This window comes from Erinaceus europaeus, chromosome 10, assembly GCF_950295315.1.
Source record: "Erinaceus europaeus chromosome 10, mEriEur2.1, whole genome shotgun sequence".
Lineage (NCBI taxonomy): Eukaryota > Metazoa > Chordata > Mammalia > Eulipotyphla > Erinaceidae > Erinaceus > Erinaceus europaeus.
This window is the reverse complement of record NC_080171.1, coordinates 41,092,764-41,111,779: the sequence shown is the minus strand read 5'-3', so window position 1 is coordinate 41,111,779 and position 19,016 is coordinate 41,092,764. Positions and strand designations below refer to the sequence as shown.

General features: G+C 41.9%; 1 protein-coding gene and 1 pseudogene across 2 annotated transcripts in view; both read right to left on the bottom strand.

Annotated features, from left to right (window-relative positions):
- The window catches only part of UHRF2 (ubiquitin like with PHD and ring finger domains 2), a 95,591-nt gene extending 79,232 nt beyond the window's left edge, over nt 1–16,359 (bottom strand). Inside the window, exons 1-3 of one of the 2 annotated variants that reach the window (XM_060199546.1) lie at nt 15,869–16,359; nt 8,141–8,374; nt 259–518 (exon numbers count right to left, since the gene is read on the bottom strand). In XM_060199546.1, coding sequence (XP_060055529.1) covers nt 259–518; nt 8,141–8,374; nt 15,869–16,021 — 647 coding nt within the window. In that variant the 5' untranslated portion in view covers nt 16,022–16,359. The remainder of the gene's footprint in view (nt 1–258; nt 519–8,140; nt 8,375–15,868) is intronic. The other variant, XM_007533622.2, reaches the window with a different exon arrangement.
- LOC132540999 (small nucleolar RNA U3) lies at nt 739–840 on the bottom strand (annotated as a pseudogene).
- Nucleotides 16,360–19,016: the final 2,657 nt, after the last annotated feature.

The following is a 19,016-nucleotide window of genomic DNA, read 5'->3' as shown; positions in this document are numbered from 1 at the left end:
ATAATATAATTAATGTAGACATGAGAATATAAAATATATAAACTATTTAGGAGCCAGAGATGACTGAGTATTAAAATCTTATAGCCAACCAATAAACTAAAAGATGATATAGACTGAAAATGGGCCCTAAATGATTTCTTCAGAAAGACTTCTTTTTTTTCTTCAGAAAGACTTCTAAAAACAACTTTGAACCATGGAAGGCTTTGCTTCTAAAAACAAAAACAAAAACATGAAGTCCTCAATAACATGAGCACTTACTCATCATACTCGATATGATAAATAACGTCTTCATCAGCAACGACAGAGTCTGAATTGGCCGTAGAGGGTACACTGTCCAATTTATTTGTGTTCTCTTTGGGCTTATGATTTACATTTCCACTAGTCCTTTTATAAGAATTGCCATTCTTCACTGGAGTTTTGCCACGTGAATGTCCATCAGAAGCTCTAGTAACACGACGTATATGCGCTTCAAACCAAGCACCAAGGCCGACATCTCTGGCATCCACCAGTTCATTTACCTAAAAAAAGTTTAAAATTAATTAATGAAGCTTAGTTTCATCTATTGATCCAAAGATGTTAATACAAGTCAATTTATTTGAGGGGCAAATTATTTTATAAAACTGTAAAATTTTGAGGAGTAAAGGAATATTTTCTGTTACTCATATGTAAGGTAATTTCAGATTTTCTAATTGTGAAATTATATTTTCAAAAAACTATTTTTGACTACACTACCTTAAATCTGAAAACTCAGTTTCCTTCCAATATCCTTCAGTAAAACAGCTATTTGCTTTAACTACTCTTGTAACATACTATAGAAATGATCCCTGAAAGTATAGTCTTTCTCTAACTACTGTTTACCCATAGCACTGCTAATCTTTTAAAGATGCAATTCTCTTGTACCCAAGTTATTCAGTAAATGTCATGGCTAAAAAGCCAAAACTGGAGCCAGAGAGGTAACAGTTCATGAATGGCATCTGTATTGCCATGTACATAATCGAGTTCCAGCATCACATGGGAAGTGTAATGGCAATGGATGATATGTTAGAGCTATGGTGTCCTTCCTTCTCCTTAGTTGAATGAAAAATTGGCAGAGGCCCTAGTTCTAGAGGAGGAGGAAGAGAAAAAGAAGATGAAGGAGACAAGAAGGGGAAGAAGAAGAAAAAGAAAGAGTGGGGGGGCACGACTTTATGACTTATTAACTTGTTCCATTAATTTTTTCATAATGCTAAAGGTCATTTTATGTTTTCTGATTAAATATCTCTAAGTATTAGAACTTCTAAAACAAATCAAACTCAAATATGTATTGATGTTTCATGGGTATCCAGAATTAAAGTAGGCAATCTAACAAAAGAAACCAGTATTAGAAAACAGGAGTGCCCAAGATATGAAGAGTTAGCTGCAACAACTCAGATTTAAAAAAAAAAAAAAAAGTGAGTGCCAGCACACCTGGTTGGGCGTACGCATCACAATGTGCAACGACCCAGGTTCAGGTCCCTGGTCCCCACCTGTAGGGAGATAGCTTCACAAGTGGTGAAGCAGTGCTGCAAGTGTCTCTCTCGCTCTCTATCTCCCCCTTCCCTCTAGATTTCTGGCTGTCTCTGTCCAATAAATAAAGATAATAAAAGTAAATTTAAAAATAAAAAATAAATGTCCAGCAGGTGGGGCCCTAATCGGGGAGTCCTGAGATTCCCAAACAGACTTGATGGGCTTAGAACTTGGAAAAAAAACAAAAAAACCCTCTCTCCATTGTTACTGGTCATTTCTATCAGGAACAACAAAACAGACCCCTTTGTGGGCCTCCACAGGACCTTGCCCTCAACTTGGATCAACACTGGTAAAGAATGTTCCATCCTCCGAAGGGAGGATGAACATATTCTATGCTACACCTGAAGATGGGTCAACACTGGGGCAGCATGGAATGTTCCTACTTATGACCACAGAATGTGAGCTCAGATCTAGAGGGATGCAGAGTTTACACAGGCTCCTGAGCTGAATATGGGCCCCAGATCACATCAAATCGATGGGGTTTATGGTCAACAATATTTATACCCCTTTCCCATATTACGGAGCTACTCTCTTCCCAGATCCAGCTTTCTGGTCCTTTTTCCAGCCATGACATCATCTCCCAAGACAATAATTAGGATCCACCTGCATATCAGATTTCAGGCTCAGGGAAAAAAGAAAAAAAAAAACACTAGTATAGCTGCAGGTCCTTTGAAATACAACTAAAATATGCCTACTGGCTATCTACAAAATGGAGAATCCCCCAATGCTTCACCTGCACTATTCCAGCCTTTAGGTCCATGACTGGTCAACAATTTGTTTGGCTTTGTATGCTAACTCTTTTCAACCACCAGGTTCCAGATGCTAACAGGATGCGACCAGACCAGACTTCCCTGGACAGACAACCCCACCAATGTGCCTTGGAGTTCCGCTTCCCCAGAGGCCTTCCCCACTAGGGAAAGAGACAGGTTGGGAGTATGGATCTACCTGTCAATGTCTATGTTCAGCAGAGAAGCAATTACAGAAGCCAGACCTTCAACCTTCTGCATCCCAGAATGATCTTGGGTCCATACTCCCAAAGGGTTAAAGAATAGGAAAGCTATCAGGGGAGGGGATAGGATATGGAGGTCTGGTGGTGGGAATTATGCGAAGTTGTACCCCTCTTTTCCTATGGTTTTGTCAATGTTTCCTTCTTATAATTTTTTTTTAAAAAATGGCATCATGAGATCACCACTTAAGTAGCTATTTCTGAGGATTTAAGAGACCATGTAAGATATCAGACATAATTCTGAGGTAGTAAGGGGAACATATACCCACAATGCCAGATATTGTGTAAGTCTTCTTAGGCTTGCCTAAATAACATTCTTAATTTCTATTTTAAAAGACAGCAAAGGTGAAAACTTGTGTTCCTAGTGAAAAGATTACAAGATAAGTAGGAAATTCAAGGATTAAGTGATGTAATTAAATTATCACAGTAGGTCCCAGGTTCAAACCCTTTATTCAGGCTCCACTTTATCCAAGGAAGTTTCAGTGCTGTCATCTCTTTCACTCTCTCTGCCTGTTTTTCTCTGAAAGTCATACTGAAGCAATAAAGCCCTGGTAACAACACAAATGAAGAGTTAAGAAAAAGGCCCCAAATGGCAAGTAAGTATAAATAAGGAATAAGAGATTGGCAACTAAGGAGATAGCTCAGCATGACGAGCACAGGACTAGTATGTGTGAAATCCTGTAATATTTAATCCCTGGCAATGCATATGCTGAGCAGTCCTCTAGTCTTGGTCTCATAAATTAAAAACTCTTAAGGTGGGGCCAGGCATTGGTGCACTTGGTTAAGTGCACACAGTAAAGTGCACAAGGACCCAGGTTCAAGCCCCTGGTCCCCACCTACAGGAGAAAAGCTTCATGTGTAGTGAAGCAGGATTGTAGATGTCTGTCTCTCTCCCTCTCTATCTCCCCCTCCCATCTCAATTTCTGTCTCTATCCAATAATCAATCAATTAAAAAAAATAACTCTTAGGGCTGGAAGAATTAGCACATAAGACTTTCATGCTTCAGCCTTTGATGGTTCCAGGTTCAATAATCAGTACCAACATAATAAGCCAGAAATGAATAGTACTCTGGTCAAAAAAGGTTTTTTTTAATAATATCTTTTAAAAAATTCCATATTCAAGCATCTTGTGGGCCCTCTCAGGACCTTGGCTCTACCATAAAGCAATGATAGTAGGGATAGCCCTACTATCCCTACTATCATTCCTCTGAAGGGAGGCTGGGGGTATCCTGCCCTGCCACTTGAAAAAGACTGGTCCTAAAATGACTGCAGCCTGCAATACTCCTCAGATGTGACCATGAGCTATAAGCTCAGACCAATAGGGACTTAGAGGTTACACAGGCTCTGGCACTAAATATAAATATGCATTTACATAAGGAGCTGGTGGATGAAGATAGTTAATTTTAGACATAATTTTTTTTTTTTAAAGAATGGGAGCTACTCCATTCCCTAATCCAACTTTCTAGCCCTTTTCTCCACTCTGACACCATTTTATCAAACTATACTCTCATCCAACCTCAGGCTAGCTACCAAACTCAAGCAAAACTACTATAGTTGTATGCCCTGAGGAACATGCCTAAAATTGTTTCCCTAGCTTTCTTCTACCCTAAAAATCCCTAAGATCATCTGCTCTGATCCTATTTTTTGGTTCCTGATCATTAACCATCTTGACTCAACTTAGGTAATGCTACCTTCCAGATATCAGGCTACAGATGCTACCATGACTCCACCTCAACTTTTCTGGGCAGATGACCTCACCAGTGTGTCCTGGACCCTCACATCTCCAGTCTTCTGGTCCACTGGGGAGAGACAGAAACAGGCTGGAGGTATGGATCGACCTGTCAATGCCCATGCTCAGCGAAGCAGCTACAGAAGACAAACACAAACCATCTTGATCCATACTCCCAGCAGGGGTAAGTGATAGGATGAAGATAAAGAAGACTCTGCACTCCAGCTCTATCAGCACCCAGAGAGAGAAGGAAAAGGAGGGAGACATATGGAAGTAGTTATGATGTCATGAGTGGTTTAGAGAAAGAGGATCAAATCAGGAAAGAAGGGGCAACTTTGTATAAACGTGGACAGATAATTGTAAAGAGGATGGCTGGCCCATGTCTAAAACTTTAGGGGAACTGTGGTGGATTGCAGTGGGGAGAGTGAAGATTCAGAACTCTGGTGTGGATTCAAACCTGTTGACATGTAATTCTCTCATATAAAAATACAAAAAATGGTGGTCTGGGAGGTGGTACAGTGGATAAGGCTTTGGACTCTCAAGCATGAGGTCCCGAGTTCAATCCCCAGCCGCACATGTACCAGAGTGATGTCTGGTTCTTTCTCTCTCTCTCTCCTATCATTTCTCATGAGTAAATATAATAAAATATTTAAAATATATATACACATATGTATGTGTGTATATATATAAAATGGGAGTTGGGCAGTAGCGCAGTGAGTTAAGCGCATGCGGCACAAAGCGCAAGGATTGTCTGAAGGACCCTGGTTCAAGCCCCCAGTTCCCCACCTGCAGGGGAATCACTTCACAGGCAGTGAAGCAGGTCTGCAGGTGTTTATCTTTCTCTCCCCCTCTCTATCTTCCCCTCCTCTCTCTATTTCTCTGTCCTATCCAACAACGACTTCAATAACAACAACTACAACAACAAAACAAGGGCAACAAAAGGGAATAAATAATTTTTTTTTTAAGTTGGTGTCCAGGAGCCCTGGAAATTACCCCGGAGGCAAATATATATATATATATATATATATATATATATATATTTATATTAAAAATTAAAAAAGAAAAGCCATGTTCAAACCTGGTTGAAGTCCCTAGCCCCCACTTGCAGCTGTGGGGGGGGGAGAGATAGGGGATCTTCACAAATGTTAGAGATCTTTCCTTTTCTCCATCAATCTTTCCCTCTTTATCAAAATTCAAGCTAAATTAATTCAAAAGTAGCAATTTCTAAGAATTTTTCAGATTAGTCCAAAAAGTTAATATCTAGTAACATTTCATGATGACAGGGGAAATATCATTTGTTTACTCCTCTCTAGAACTTGAACCACATTTAATGGACATCTAAATATTCATTAAGAATAAAAAAAATCAAGAAGTAAGCACTCTGGACTGGCAAAATAGCTCACTTGAGTAGCAATCTGCTTTGCTATGTGCACAACACAGGTTCAAGCCCAGCTCCCAAAATGATGTTTTGGTGTTGCAATCTCTTTCACTTTCTCTAACCCATGTCCCTATCTTTAAAAAAGGAAAAGGGAGTAGAGAGAAGAGAGAGAGGAGAAATGAGTCTTTCTCTGTTTAAAAAATCTACCAGTCAAAATTTCAAACATCCATGACAATACTGAGCTTTATTAGAAAAACAAAATGTTTTAGTATCTTCAACAAAAAAGTTAAATGCAACTTTGACTAAACAGTTTATAAATAATAGTAACCTTCTGAGAGTTTAAGTATCAGATGGCAAATTTGTTTCTCAATGAGTGGGATACAATGTAAAACTTTCTTGCCACAACTGAGTAATTCAAGAGCAGCTAAACTAGAATTTGAAAACAAGTCTAAGAAATCTCGACTGTTTTCCACAGCAGAACCAATTTATGTTCCCAGCAGCAGTTTATAAGGGTTCCTTCCTTCCCATATCTTCGTCAATGGTTGTGTCTGTCCTATCTAATGACATTCTCACAGGCATAAAGTGCTACCTATTGTATTTATTTGCTTTTCTCTGATAATCAGTGACTACTGAGAACCTTCTCATGTCTGTTGACCCTATGAATCTCTTCTTTGATGAAGACTCCATCCATGTCTAACGGGACAGTTTATTTTTTTGTTGTTGTTGAGTTTAATAAGTTCTTTCTATATTTTGGTTATTAGCTCTTTATCTGATAGAACGTGTGTAGAAATCTCCCCATTCAGTGGGATGTCTTTCTGTTTTGGTAATGGGTTCCCTTTGCTGTGCAGACACTCTTCAGTTTAAAGAAATTTTTGGCTTATTTTTGTTTTGCTTGTTGTTCGACTTTCATTCTTTTTTTATTTCTTTACTGGGGAATTAATGTTTTACATTCAACAGTAAATACAATAGTTTGTACATGCATAACATTCCCCAGTTTCCCATTTAACAATACAACCCCCACTAGGTCCTCTGTCATCCTTCTTGGACCTGTATTCTCCCCACCCACCCACCCCACCCCAGAGTCTTTTACTTTGGTGCAATAGACCAATTCCACTTCAGGTTCTACTTGGTTTTTTTTTTCTTCTGATCTTGTTTTTCAACTTCTGCCTGAGAGTGAGATCATCTCATATTCATCCTTTGATATATTAATGTATTCTAAAGTATATTAAATTTTGATTAGCCTTTTTACAATTATATATTTTATAGAAAATGTGTTTAGCACATTTACATTTAAATATATTAAACTAATCAATGATATATTTAACAGTGTATTACGTATTAATGTATTAAAATATTTTTAAACAAAAATCTGATGACAAACCTGAAGTTTTTAACATTTAACTACTATATATTGTATTAATATAAAATATAAATATTTAAAGAAAGCTAAGCACTAGAAGTAACTAATAGTTACCCCTTTGTGGGCCCCTTTGAGGATCAACAATGGTAGGAACAGCCTCATTCTCTGAAGAGAGGTTGGACCAACATACTCTATCATTCAAGGAAGATGGGTCTTCATTAGTGCAGCCTAGAATGTTCCTAGCCATCCCACAAAATGCAAACTCAGACCTACAGGGATACAGAGGTACATAGGCCTCCTGCAATGAATATGGGCTCCAGATCAAATTGATGGGGTTTACAGTCAACAATATTTATATACTTTTCCCATATTTAGGAGCTACTCTCTTCCCTGATCCAGCCTTCTAGTTCTTTTACCAACTATGACACCATCTCCCCAGACAATAGCTTGGGTTCACCTGCATATTAGCTGTCAGACTCACGCAAAAACTAGTAAAGTCATGGGCCCTTTGGAATATACCTAAAACAGACCTACTAGTTTTTTCCAAAATGGAGACCCCCAAATCTTCATTTGCAATATTCTTGCCTTTAGGTTCATGATTAGTCAACAATTTGTTCTGCTTTATGTCTTAACTCTTTTTCAGCCACCAGGTTCCAAATGCCGCCATGATGCCAACCTGACTTGCCTGGGCAGACGACCACCTCAATGTGTCCTGGAACCCTGCCTCCCTAGAGCCCTGCCCCACTAGGGAAAGAGAGACAGGCTGGGAATATGGATCGATTTGCCAACGCCCATGTTCAGTGGAGAAGTAATTACAGAAGCCAGACCTTCCACCTTCTGCACTCCATAATGACCCTGGGTCCATACTCCCAGAGGGATAAAGCAAAGGAGAGTTTTCAGAGGGTGTGGGGGGGGGGGGGAATGATAGGATAGGGAATTCTGGTGGTGGGACTTGTGTGGAATTATACCCCTCTTATCCTATGGTCTGGTTGTGGGGGGTTGTGGGGGAAGTTACACAATAATATTCCAATATTTAATTTTATATAACAACATTTACTTATTTACAACATTTAGAGTACAGACATCAATATCCTCACAATTAATTCTGAAGAAGACAACATACCTTATATAATCCAATGCCAGGATCAATAAGAAAATTACGAGTTGATGCTGATGACTGACTGGAAGATCCAACCTTGAGATTTTTCTTTACTTTAGGTGGACTATTAGAACAGGGTTTGGCCTGTGCATCAGTCTGTTTAGATGTACTAGGAAGATCAGGGTCTGGGCGAGCAAGTAGCTGAATTATATCATTCAGTCCAACATCATAGTCAAATAAAGTATATCCATTTTCCAACTAGAAACAAGAAAAAAAATATTAAAATGCTTCTTTCAAAACTTGATTTTTCTCCACATTTTTAGCCAAGTCCCACTCAAATAAGATAAATTCACAGCATTGTAATCTATGACCTCTAATAGCTGCATTCACTCAAATTTTTGAATCTCTCTTAAAATATTCCAACAATTTTTAAGAATCATTCCACTATAGATATAGGGAACAGTTATTAAAGTAAAAAATGTGTCATGGTTGGGGCCAGGTGGTGGCACAACTGGTTAAGTGCACGTTATCATGTGCAAGAAACCAGGTTCGAGCCCCCACTCCCCACCTGCAGGGGGAAAGTTTCACAAGTGGTGAAGCAAGGCTGCAGGTCTCTCCCTCTCCCCCTTTCCTCTCAATTTCTAACTGTCTCTATCCAATAAACAAATAAAGATAATAAAAAAATTTTTTTAATGTGTCATGGCCACCATAATAATCTTATTGTTTAGGTAGAGAAACTCTAGATTTCTCATCAGTTTTATTTATTTGACAGCTGGGGTCACACACACAATTCCACTGCTCCCATATCAACTTGCTTTTATTAATTTCTAACAGAAAGAGAGAGAGACAGAGACACTACAACATTGCTCCAATATCTGTGATCCTTCCCCCAGCGCCATCCATGGAAACCTATTGGTGCTGAGTCTTAAACCTGAGGCCTCACTCTTGGTAAAGCATGCACTGGCATTTTACCAGCAATCTCCTGGTCCCAACTGTTTATCAGAAAGGAAAAAAGAAAGGAAGAAAGAAAGAAAGAAAGAAAGAAAGAAAGAAAGAAAGAAAGAGAAAGGAAAGAAAAGAGGAAGCCTTAGCCCACCCACTACCTGAGTTTTTTAATGCACTTGTAACATGACTTTAATGCTAAAGTCATTAAGTCATTTTATATTTCTTAAGTTTTGCTAGCATTTAATCAAGCAGGGAAAAAAATCTAGCAGGAATAATTATAATTCTTGTACAAACTATGCCATTTGCCTCAAGTTCTCTAATTCTAACCCTCTGGTAAAGGGTATCAAGGTATATTAGGAAGTCTTTCAGGGTAACAGTGAATAAATTGTTTTGCAACTCACCCAAATTTTGGCATGGTCTTTGTAATAAATTGAGTTGTCTCTCTCTCTCTCTCTCACTTCAAAATATGCTGAAGTCTTAACTGTGTGTATCTTTGAAGTAAATTTAGAGGGAGTTGGACGGTAGTTAAGCGCACATGGCGTGAAGCCAAGGACCAGAGTAAGGATTCTGGTTCAAGACCCCAGCTCCCCACCTGCAGGGGAGTTGCTTCACAGGCGGTGAAGCAGGTCTGCAGATGTCTATCTTTCTCTCCCCATCTTCCCCATCTCTCTCCATTTCTCTGTCCTATCTAACAATGTCGATATTGATAACAATAAAAAAAAAAAAGGGCAACAAAAGGGAAAATAAATATAAAAATTTTTTTTAAAAAGAGAAGTAAATTTAGAAAGAAGGTCTTGCAGGGGCAGATAGCATAATGATTATGCAAAGAGACTCTCATGCCTGAGGCTCCAAAGTCCCAGGTTCAATCCCCTGCGCCACCGTAAGCCAGAGCTGCAGTGCTCTGGTTAAAAAAAGAAAAAGGGTAAAATGAGGTCTTATGGCTGGCCATCATCCATTTTTAAAAGTTAAAATATGAACAGTCACTAAGGGAAGATGTAAAGACACAGAAGAAAAAGATAGCCGATATAGTGCAACTACAAGTCACAGACCATCAAGGATTACTAGCAAACATTACAAGATAAAGGAAGCAAGACAGACTATTCCTCAACAGTTCTTGGAAAGAGCATGGCCCTCTTTACACCTTAATTAGAAGTACAGTCTCCAAATCTGTGACTGTAAGTTTTTGTAGCTTCCCTAGGCACTGGTATTTTATGGAAGCCCTGGAACACTAAGTAACCATTTTTGTTTGATCAAAAACCCAGTCTTTCATCATGATATAAGAAAACCAAACTTGAAAAGCAAACCAATTATTTCCTTTTCCTTCCACCTCCCCACCCCAAATGTCACAAATTCCAATAAGGTCTTGGGTTGGGAAGATAAGCATAATGGATATGCAAAATTTCATGCTTGAGGTTTAAGAGCTCCTGGGTTCAATCCCCTGTACCACCAAAACCACACCTGAGCTTTGGTAAAAACACAAGTGTGCACACATTACCATGTGCAAGTACCTGACTACTGGGCAAATGGATGGTAGCACCTCCAAGAGATAAGCTTCAAGAGTGGGAGAGGGGGTGGAGGATAGATAGCATAATGGTTATGCTAAAATACTCTCACGCCTTAGGCTTCAAAGTCCCAGGCTCAGTCCCCTGCACCACCATAAACAGCTGAGCAGAGCTCTGGTTAAAAAAAAAAAAAAAAAGGAGAGAGGTGGTAATGGTATCTCTGTCACCCTCTATCTGGAGGAAGAAAAAAAAAGTCACCGTGAATGGTAGAGTTGTGAAGGAACTGAGTCCTAGTGATAACTCTGGTGGCAAAAACAAATGCACAACATGCTTTCCTATGCAGGGAGTCTCAGCACAAGAGCATGCCAGACAGTGAAGCAATGCTTTTTGTCTTTTCCTTTCTTAAGAAATAAAGAACAAGAAAATTGGGCCATGAAAGTCACTTAGCAGTGGTTATCATCCATATACGAGGCTGTGGGTTCATTCCCTGATATTAAAAAAACTGGGAATGAGACAAAATGTGCCCTTAAACAAACTCACTAAAGAACTAGATAAGAATTTCATGAGGGTGGTCCGGGAGGTGCCACAGTGGATAATACTCAATCATGAGGTCCTGAGTTCAAACCCTGGCAGCACATGTACCAGAGTGATCAGGTTCTTTCTCTCCTATCTTTCTCATTAATAAATAAAATCTTGAAAAGAAAAAAAAGAAAGTGCTGGTGTCATACTTGTAAGCATCAGGTCCAAATTCAATCCCCAGCATAGGATATTCCAGAGTTAATGCTTTGTTGTTCTCCTCTCTCATTAATACATAAATCAAGAAACTCAGCTGGTCCAAGAACACATCTAGGACAACCCTGCCTATTATAGGTCTTCACAAATGTTAAACTGAATAGGGATCAAGAAACAAGTTTTCTAGTAGGGGAATTAAAGTAGATAACTCATCACAGGTTAGTTAACAAGTTTATTCCAAATAAGCCTAATGATTCTCCCAAGTCAATAACCAGATTGAGTCTTTCTAAAGATACGGATGTTAATATTGCTTAACTTTTAAAAAAATAAGCTCCATTAAACCTTAGTTCCTGGGGGGGTGGTGAACAAGGAAAAGGAACAAGAAAACTATACACTGTCCATCTTCATGTACATTCTCCAGTAACAACCTCTAGCCCCCCCCAAAAGACAGAACCCACCAATTCTGAAACAATTAAAAGAGCACAATTTGACTAATTCAACTGTTGAACTTTATTTAAAAAAAAAAGGAAGTGTTCAATGAAGTAACTCTTTAACAGAATAAATGTACATTTTAACAGGTAAGACAATTCCTAAAATCCTTTTGCTTCTCTTTTAATATTTATTATTTTTTATTTGATAGGACAGAGAGAAACAGAGAGTCAGAAGGGGAGATAAAAAGAGAGAGGTGGGGGTAAAGAGACCTATGCCTGAGGCTTCAAAGTCCCAAGTTCAATCCCCAGCACCACCATAAGCCAGAGCTGAACAGTGCTCTGGTAAAAAAAAAGAAGAAGAAAAAAAAAAAAAAAAAGGAAGGAAGGAAGAAAGGCAAGAGACCTGCAGCAGTGCTTCACCAACTTGTGAAGCTTCTACTCTACAACCTCCTCACCCTTGAATCTCCCCCAGTCCTTAACTGAGTGTGTCACTGCTCAGCACCCCCCTCTTCCCTTTTTATTGCCACCAGGGTTATCTCTGGGGTTTGGAATCTTCATGAGAAATCCATTGTTCCTGGCATCCAGCCAGCTACACACACACACACACACACACACACACACACACACACACACACACACACACTGACAACTGAGAGGGAAGGGACAAAGAATGGCAGAGACAAAAAGAAACACCTGTGGCACTGCTTCACTGCTCAAGTGAAGCTCCCTCCAGCAGGTGGGAGCTTAAGACTTGAACCTATTTTTGCCCATGGTAATGTGTACACTATACAGGGTGTACCACTGTCCAGCCCTAAAATATTTTATACATTCATATTATTAAACCACCATGGAGGGATAATGATTTTTACAAGACTGATGCTATATGTTATAATGGTAAAAACAGTCAGAAATCACCAAGTATTCTCAAACATTTTCCCACTGAAGTTTGAAGTTCAAGAGTGTGAGGAGTAGAGAGCTTTAATTCTTCCTGTTTTCCTAGAATTTCTCCTTCCAGTTCAGTAAAAATTCAAGGCTATAGTCTGGAAAACCAAATTGGCAATTCTCAGATATTTTCTACTGTGACATTGACTTAGTAGTCACATGTTAGAAATGCAAATGTTTTTGTGTTTCCTAAGTAGCCCAATTCCTTCCTTTCTATTTACCACAACTTTTGTCAATGAACTTTAAATCTATTCCTTTTTAATGAATTTGGAGAAACTTCAGTACTATTAAATCTATATTGATTTGGGGGTCAGGCGAGCGCAGCAGGTTAAGCATGAAGTGCAAGGACCAGCAGCGTAAGGATCCCAGTTCAAGCCCTGGCTCCCCACCTGCAGGGGAGTGGCTTCACAGACAGTGAAGTACGTCTGCAGGTGTCTATCTTTCTCTCCCCCTCTGTCTTCCCCTCCTCTCTCCATTTCTCTCTGTCCTATCCAACAACTATGATAGCAAAGACAATAATAATAACAACAATGATAAAACAACAAAGGCAACAAAAGGGAAAATTTAAAAACAAAAACTTCAGACCCTGCCCTTTGAGCCACTGCTCCCCAGACAGTGAGGCCTGATCCTGGAGTATAGTTTTCTTGTTTTCTTGTTCACCACCACCCCCAGGAATTAAGGTTTAGTGGAGTTTCTGTTTATTTTTTTAAAAGCTAAGCAATGTTAACATCCATATCTTTAGAAAGACTCAATCTGCTTATTGACTTGGGAGAATCATTAGGCTTATTTGGAATAAACTTGTTAACTAACCTGTGATGAGTTATCTACTTTAATTCCCCTACTAGAAAACACCTACAGGATCCTATTAAGTAAGCATAACTACTTGCAATTCAGGTGTGATCAGTGCAGATATAATATCTACAAGTGATTCTGATATTCACTGAAGATTTAAAAAGCAGCAGAACTAACATGCAAGAAGGCAGAGAAGAAAGGGAACCATCTATATCAGACACTGAAAACTTATTTTTATTTAATGTTTTTCACTATGTGGCAGTAAATGCAGCTTAAGGAAGGGAGCCTTTTTTCTTTTTTTAAGTTTTTTAAAATTATATGTATTTACTGGAGACCGCCAGAAATTGAGAGGGCAGGGGTGAGAGAGAGACAAGGAGAGAGAGAGAGAGAAAGAAAAAAAGAAAGAGAGAGAGAAGGCACCTGCAACACTGCTCCACCACTTGCAAAGCTTTTCTCCTGAAGGTGGGGGCTGGGAGCTCGAACCTGGGTTCTTGTGCACTCTAACATGTACACTCAACTATCTGTGCCACCATCCAGCCCTAAACAGAACCCTTTTCTAAGAAAACATAGGCATTTTATATATGAGACGGCCCTGTGATGCCAATCCAATAGCACTCCACTGTAACACAGTACCCTATCCAAGGACTGAAAAGGCAAAGAGATTAGAAAGAATCACTGTCACAGCTCTTGTCAGCTCATGAAGAAGAAATTATAGCTAAACAGTGTTTTCTACCATTTTCAACTCAATGGGACAAGCAAATGTTCATTCTTCATCTCTATTAATCACTATCTGAGTAGTTTAAGTACACATGAGAGCTATTCACTGTCCCAAGGCAAAGAAAAAAGGTTATCCTCAATAGTTTTTCCCTAAAGCTGGAAAAAGCTTCCTGGTTTAATGAAGTCTATCTGGTTGTCCTGCATTTAACTCAATATTTCCTCAAGAGGGGAAATGCACAGGAATACCTTCTTATGCTTCATTTCTATCATCTCGACTGGACTGAAATACCATAGGAATTCATGTACTATGGTTTGTAGGTAGCAATATAAACATACAGAATGTTTGCCCATACAATTATTTCAAAAACAAACTAAATTACTAAGTTCGGTTTACAACTACAATGAACAACTATTTTTACAAGTCAACACTAAGGAATCAATATAAAAGTGGCAATAATATGTATCAAAGGTACTGTAGCTTATTTTAGTACACGGTAAGATAATCTTTTTTACTTTTTCACAATGTATTATCATTACTCTGACTTCTGGGCAGTCTTTGAAGGGTAAGCGTAAGGAAAAGGGGGAAAAAATACCCTGTTCAAATCCTTTATGGCTATAGGAAAATGGCCACTTTTACCAAATCAAAAAGATACATTTATTTAAAATTATAGTACTGGAGCCAAACTGCGGCCTATCAACAGGAGGATGCCAACTTTTTATAGTGCAACAGTATTCTTTTAAATGAAAATGGTAAAACATACAGCATGTGTGGGAGGACTACATCATACAGATCACAAGAGACGTGTGGGATAGGAAAAATCTTCAGTGGGCCAGAACATGATCATGCTATGCAAGCACCAGAGATGCCCACAAAAAACCTCATTTCCAGAAAAATTCTTTCAGCCTGCAAGTACGTGCCCCTGGCCATGTTCCAGATGCTTGGGTGAAGGCAACATTAGAAGTTGAGAAGTAGCAAGAGCAGAAACAGTTGTTTAAACCTTTACACTGGGAGGAATAAACCAACCCTCCGACCTACACCGGGCAGTTTAAACCCGTCTCAGGTGACATGAATGCCTCCTTCAGCTTAGATCTCCAGTCCTTCCCCCAGATTACATTCCAGGAGAGATGGGGGGGGGGGGGGGGGGAGAAGTTCCAGAAACCTCCCGAATCTTCAGTGTGTATCAATCCCTTCTACGGTGAGGAGGAGAATTAGTTTCTCTGACCAGGAGGGGACAATTAGTGGTTTCCTCCCCTCCTGGATTTGGGAGCCCGAGGCGCAGAGAAGCGGCGGAAGCGCCCGAGCCCTTAGCCGAGTCGCGGCCATCCCCGCCGCGGCAGCGGGCATGGCCTCCGCGGACCGCTGCCCTCCGCCTGCAGGGGTCCCGCGCCCCGCGGGGGACGAGGAGCGAGCGCGGGGGCCCCGGAAGTCTGCCCGGCCGCGTCTGCGGCGCTGCTCTGCTGGGAAAGAGCGGAGAGGTGTTGGCGCCACTGCGCCTTCGCCTCGACCCGGCTGGGCGCACCTGCACTCGGGCTGGCGGAGACCCCCGCTGCTCCCCCGGGGCCGACGCAGGGCCGTGCTAGAGCCCCACACATGCCCGCCCTAAGGGCAGCCAGGTCCGCTCCGCCCGTTCCAGGGCCCGCTCAGCCGCCCCCGCCGCGCGGGCTGCGGGACTCCGGTGGGCGCGCCTCACCTGCTTGCCCCGGTAGAAGAGACGCTGGCACTCGGGCCGCACGTCGAACAGCGCCCACACCCGCTCGCGCAGCTCCTCGATCGTGGCTTTGCGAGACACGTCCTCAATAGTGCGCGTTTGGGAACCGTCGATGGTGCGAACCTGAATCCACATCTTGGCGCGGAGAGAGGACCGGTCCCGCTTTGTCTCCCCCTGCGCTCAGGGCGCCGCGCCCTGCCCGGCCCGGCCCGCGCAGCTGCTTCCGAGGCTCTGGCTCTGCGCGGCCGGCGGGCGAGCGCACTCACAGACTGAGCAGACAAACCGGACGCCGAGCCCGACCGGCGGCCGCGACTCTAGACTGAGCGCCCGCCACGCAGAGCCCAGCAAAAGAAATCGGAACCAGCCCGAGGCTGGGCGGCTACGGCAGCCCACACCTCACTAATACGAAGGCGCCTTGTCTGCGCGGCGCGGAGTGTTTACTTATAGAGCTCTAGCTCCCACATGGAGGTCACGGCGCCAACCAGAATCTCGCGAGATCCACGCCGGGCTCCGCCTTAAAGAGGAAGCACTGAGAAAGTGGCCACAGACCCCCAAGGGGACCTAAAATAGGCGGTGCGAGGATGGCGGGAAGGAAAGAATTGGCTTCCGAGAGCCGTTACTTGCCCGAGTGCCTGCACCTGGGCTTTAGACACGCCCTCTAGCCCTCGGGTTTCAGGGCGGTTAGCAGGTCACCGACACCAGTTGCCTTTTTAAATACCCTGTATGGAGGGAGTGAGCTACGCCTCAGCTTAGCGGACACGGTTCTGTGGTCTCAAAAAACACACCAAAAATATAAGAAACCCTGACACACACTTGTATGATCCTGACGGGAGTCACGCGGGCGGACGCCGCCTAAGTATTCTGAGAAAGCACTGAAGGGAATGGGCGCGCTCCACTCTGCTGGACACGGTCAGCCATCGGCCTGGCCAGGTGACAGCGGCGGGTAGAGGGCCGGGGGACCTTCTGTTTAGCGAACTCGTTTCTCCTGCCGCACGAATCCTGTCTTGCGGCGGGAACAATCTTGTGGGGGCGTCTCGCCGCCGCTGGGCCCGAGGCCCTCGGGCCGTGAGTCCTGCTGGGAAGTTGCTGAGGCGCCAGAGCAGCTCTGAGGAAAGAAGGCGACGTTTCTGTCTGTGGACCTGGCGTGCTAGTGGGCTGTGGGCCTAAGGCCGTGCGGGGCCGTAAATAACAAGAACAAAACATGCAAACCAGCTAAATCACATTTCGAAATGGTGCAGAGCTAGGCACTTCGGAAGACAAGCAAGAACGCCAAAAATCCTACTAGGAGCAAACTGTCAGAAATAGGCCCAACGCAACTCTAGCCCATGGTGGGTTTATTTAATGTGAAAATACGACCTCATAAAAAGAGGAGAGCCGATGAAAGTGCGGTGTGTGTGTGTGTGTGTGTGTGTGTGTGTGTGTGTGTTGTAACTTGAACAATATGTGTTTAAATCCATGATGTGAATATTTGGCCGGGTGCTCATTATTTAAAAGTAGAGGGCCATTTTTTTTTTTGTCGTGACCAGTTAAAATAATTACAAGTACAGAGAAATATAGTAGGGCTTAATTTAAGAAGAAAAGTGCTGGGGAGACACACAGTGGTTGTGCAAAAAAGACTGGAGGTTCCGAGATCCCAGGTTCAAAACCAAGCACCACTATATCGCAGAGCTGAGATGTGTGCTGGTGCTCATAATAGCAACAATAACAATAATAACGATGATAATGAAGTCACCCAACATCTGAGGGACTTGCTTAAAGCTTCACACATCTATATCCTCTAAATAGAAAGGACAGAGACGTGTAAAATTCATCTTAGTAGCTACCTCAATAAGGGGTAAATATGTGTTACCGTAAGATTGTGTTGTGCCCTTGAGGAAATACTAAGAATATCTCTCTCAGGAGTCGGGTGGTAGCGCAGCGGTTTAAGCGCAGGTGGCGCCAAGCGCAAGGACCCGCATAAGGATCTGGGTTCGAGCCCCCGGCTACCCACCTGCAGGGGCGTCGCTTCACAAGCGGTGAAGCAGATGTCTGCAGGTGTCTTTCTCTCCTCCCTCTGTCTTCCCCTCCTCCCTCCATCCCTGTCTTATCCAACAACAACATCAATAATAACTACAACAATAAAACAACAAGGGCAACAAAAGGGAATAAATAAATAAATAAATATTTTTTTAAAGAATATCTCTCCAAATGTCTCTCCCTCTCGCTCTTGCCCCCTTTCTTTCTTCCCCCACCCCCGTCTATCTGTGGACAGGGGTTTTCACTACTCAGGGTCGACCTTTTCAGATAAAAAGAGACAGAAAAGACACCACAGCAGCCGGGCTTCCTCCAAAACATTGGGAACCAGACAAGAATTTCTCTTAAACTTCTACTCCTTACAGGTTTACGGTCTAGGCCTGATAAGATTTAGAACAATTAAAATGTTAAAAAAGTAGTAATAGGGCAAGAGCAGGGCGGTAGCGCAGCGGGTTAAGCACATGGTACAAAGCACACAGACCAGACCTGTGTACGATCCGGGTTCGAGCCCCCGGCTCCCCACCTACAGGGAAGTCGCTTCACAAGTGGTGAAGCAGGTCTGCAGGTGTCTATCTTCCTCTCCTCTTCTCTGTCTTCCCCTCCTCTCTCGGTTTCTTTGTATCCTATCCAACAACAGCAATAGCAACAGTAACAGCAATAAGTGCCACAAAAGCGGGGGATGGGGCGTGCGAAGGGAGTGGCCTCCAAGAGCAGTGGTGCAGGCACTGAGCCCCAGCGATAACCTTGGAGGCAAAAAAAAAAAAAAAAAAGCAATGAACAATTTTGTTGACTATAAGAACAATTAGAGATTAGACAAACAAAGAAAAAGAAGAGAAAAAGAAAAAAAAAAGAGAGATTAGACAAGGGTCTATTCTAGAATAATCTGAGAGTTTAGGGATGAGACTACAAGTTGATCTAAATTGAGTGGTATGTTGTAATTGGAATAGCACCTACAATTTCAATTTCTGGATTGAGGTAGATCTGAATTGTAATACCAATTTGCCAATTAAGAAATGTAATTTTGGGCAAATGACTTCCCACATTTTTTTCTCAAGGTGGTGCTTAAAACATCTAATGAATATGAGATATTTAGGATAGTGTCTATTCCTTGGCAATG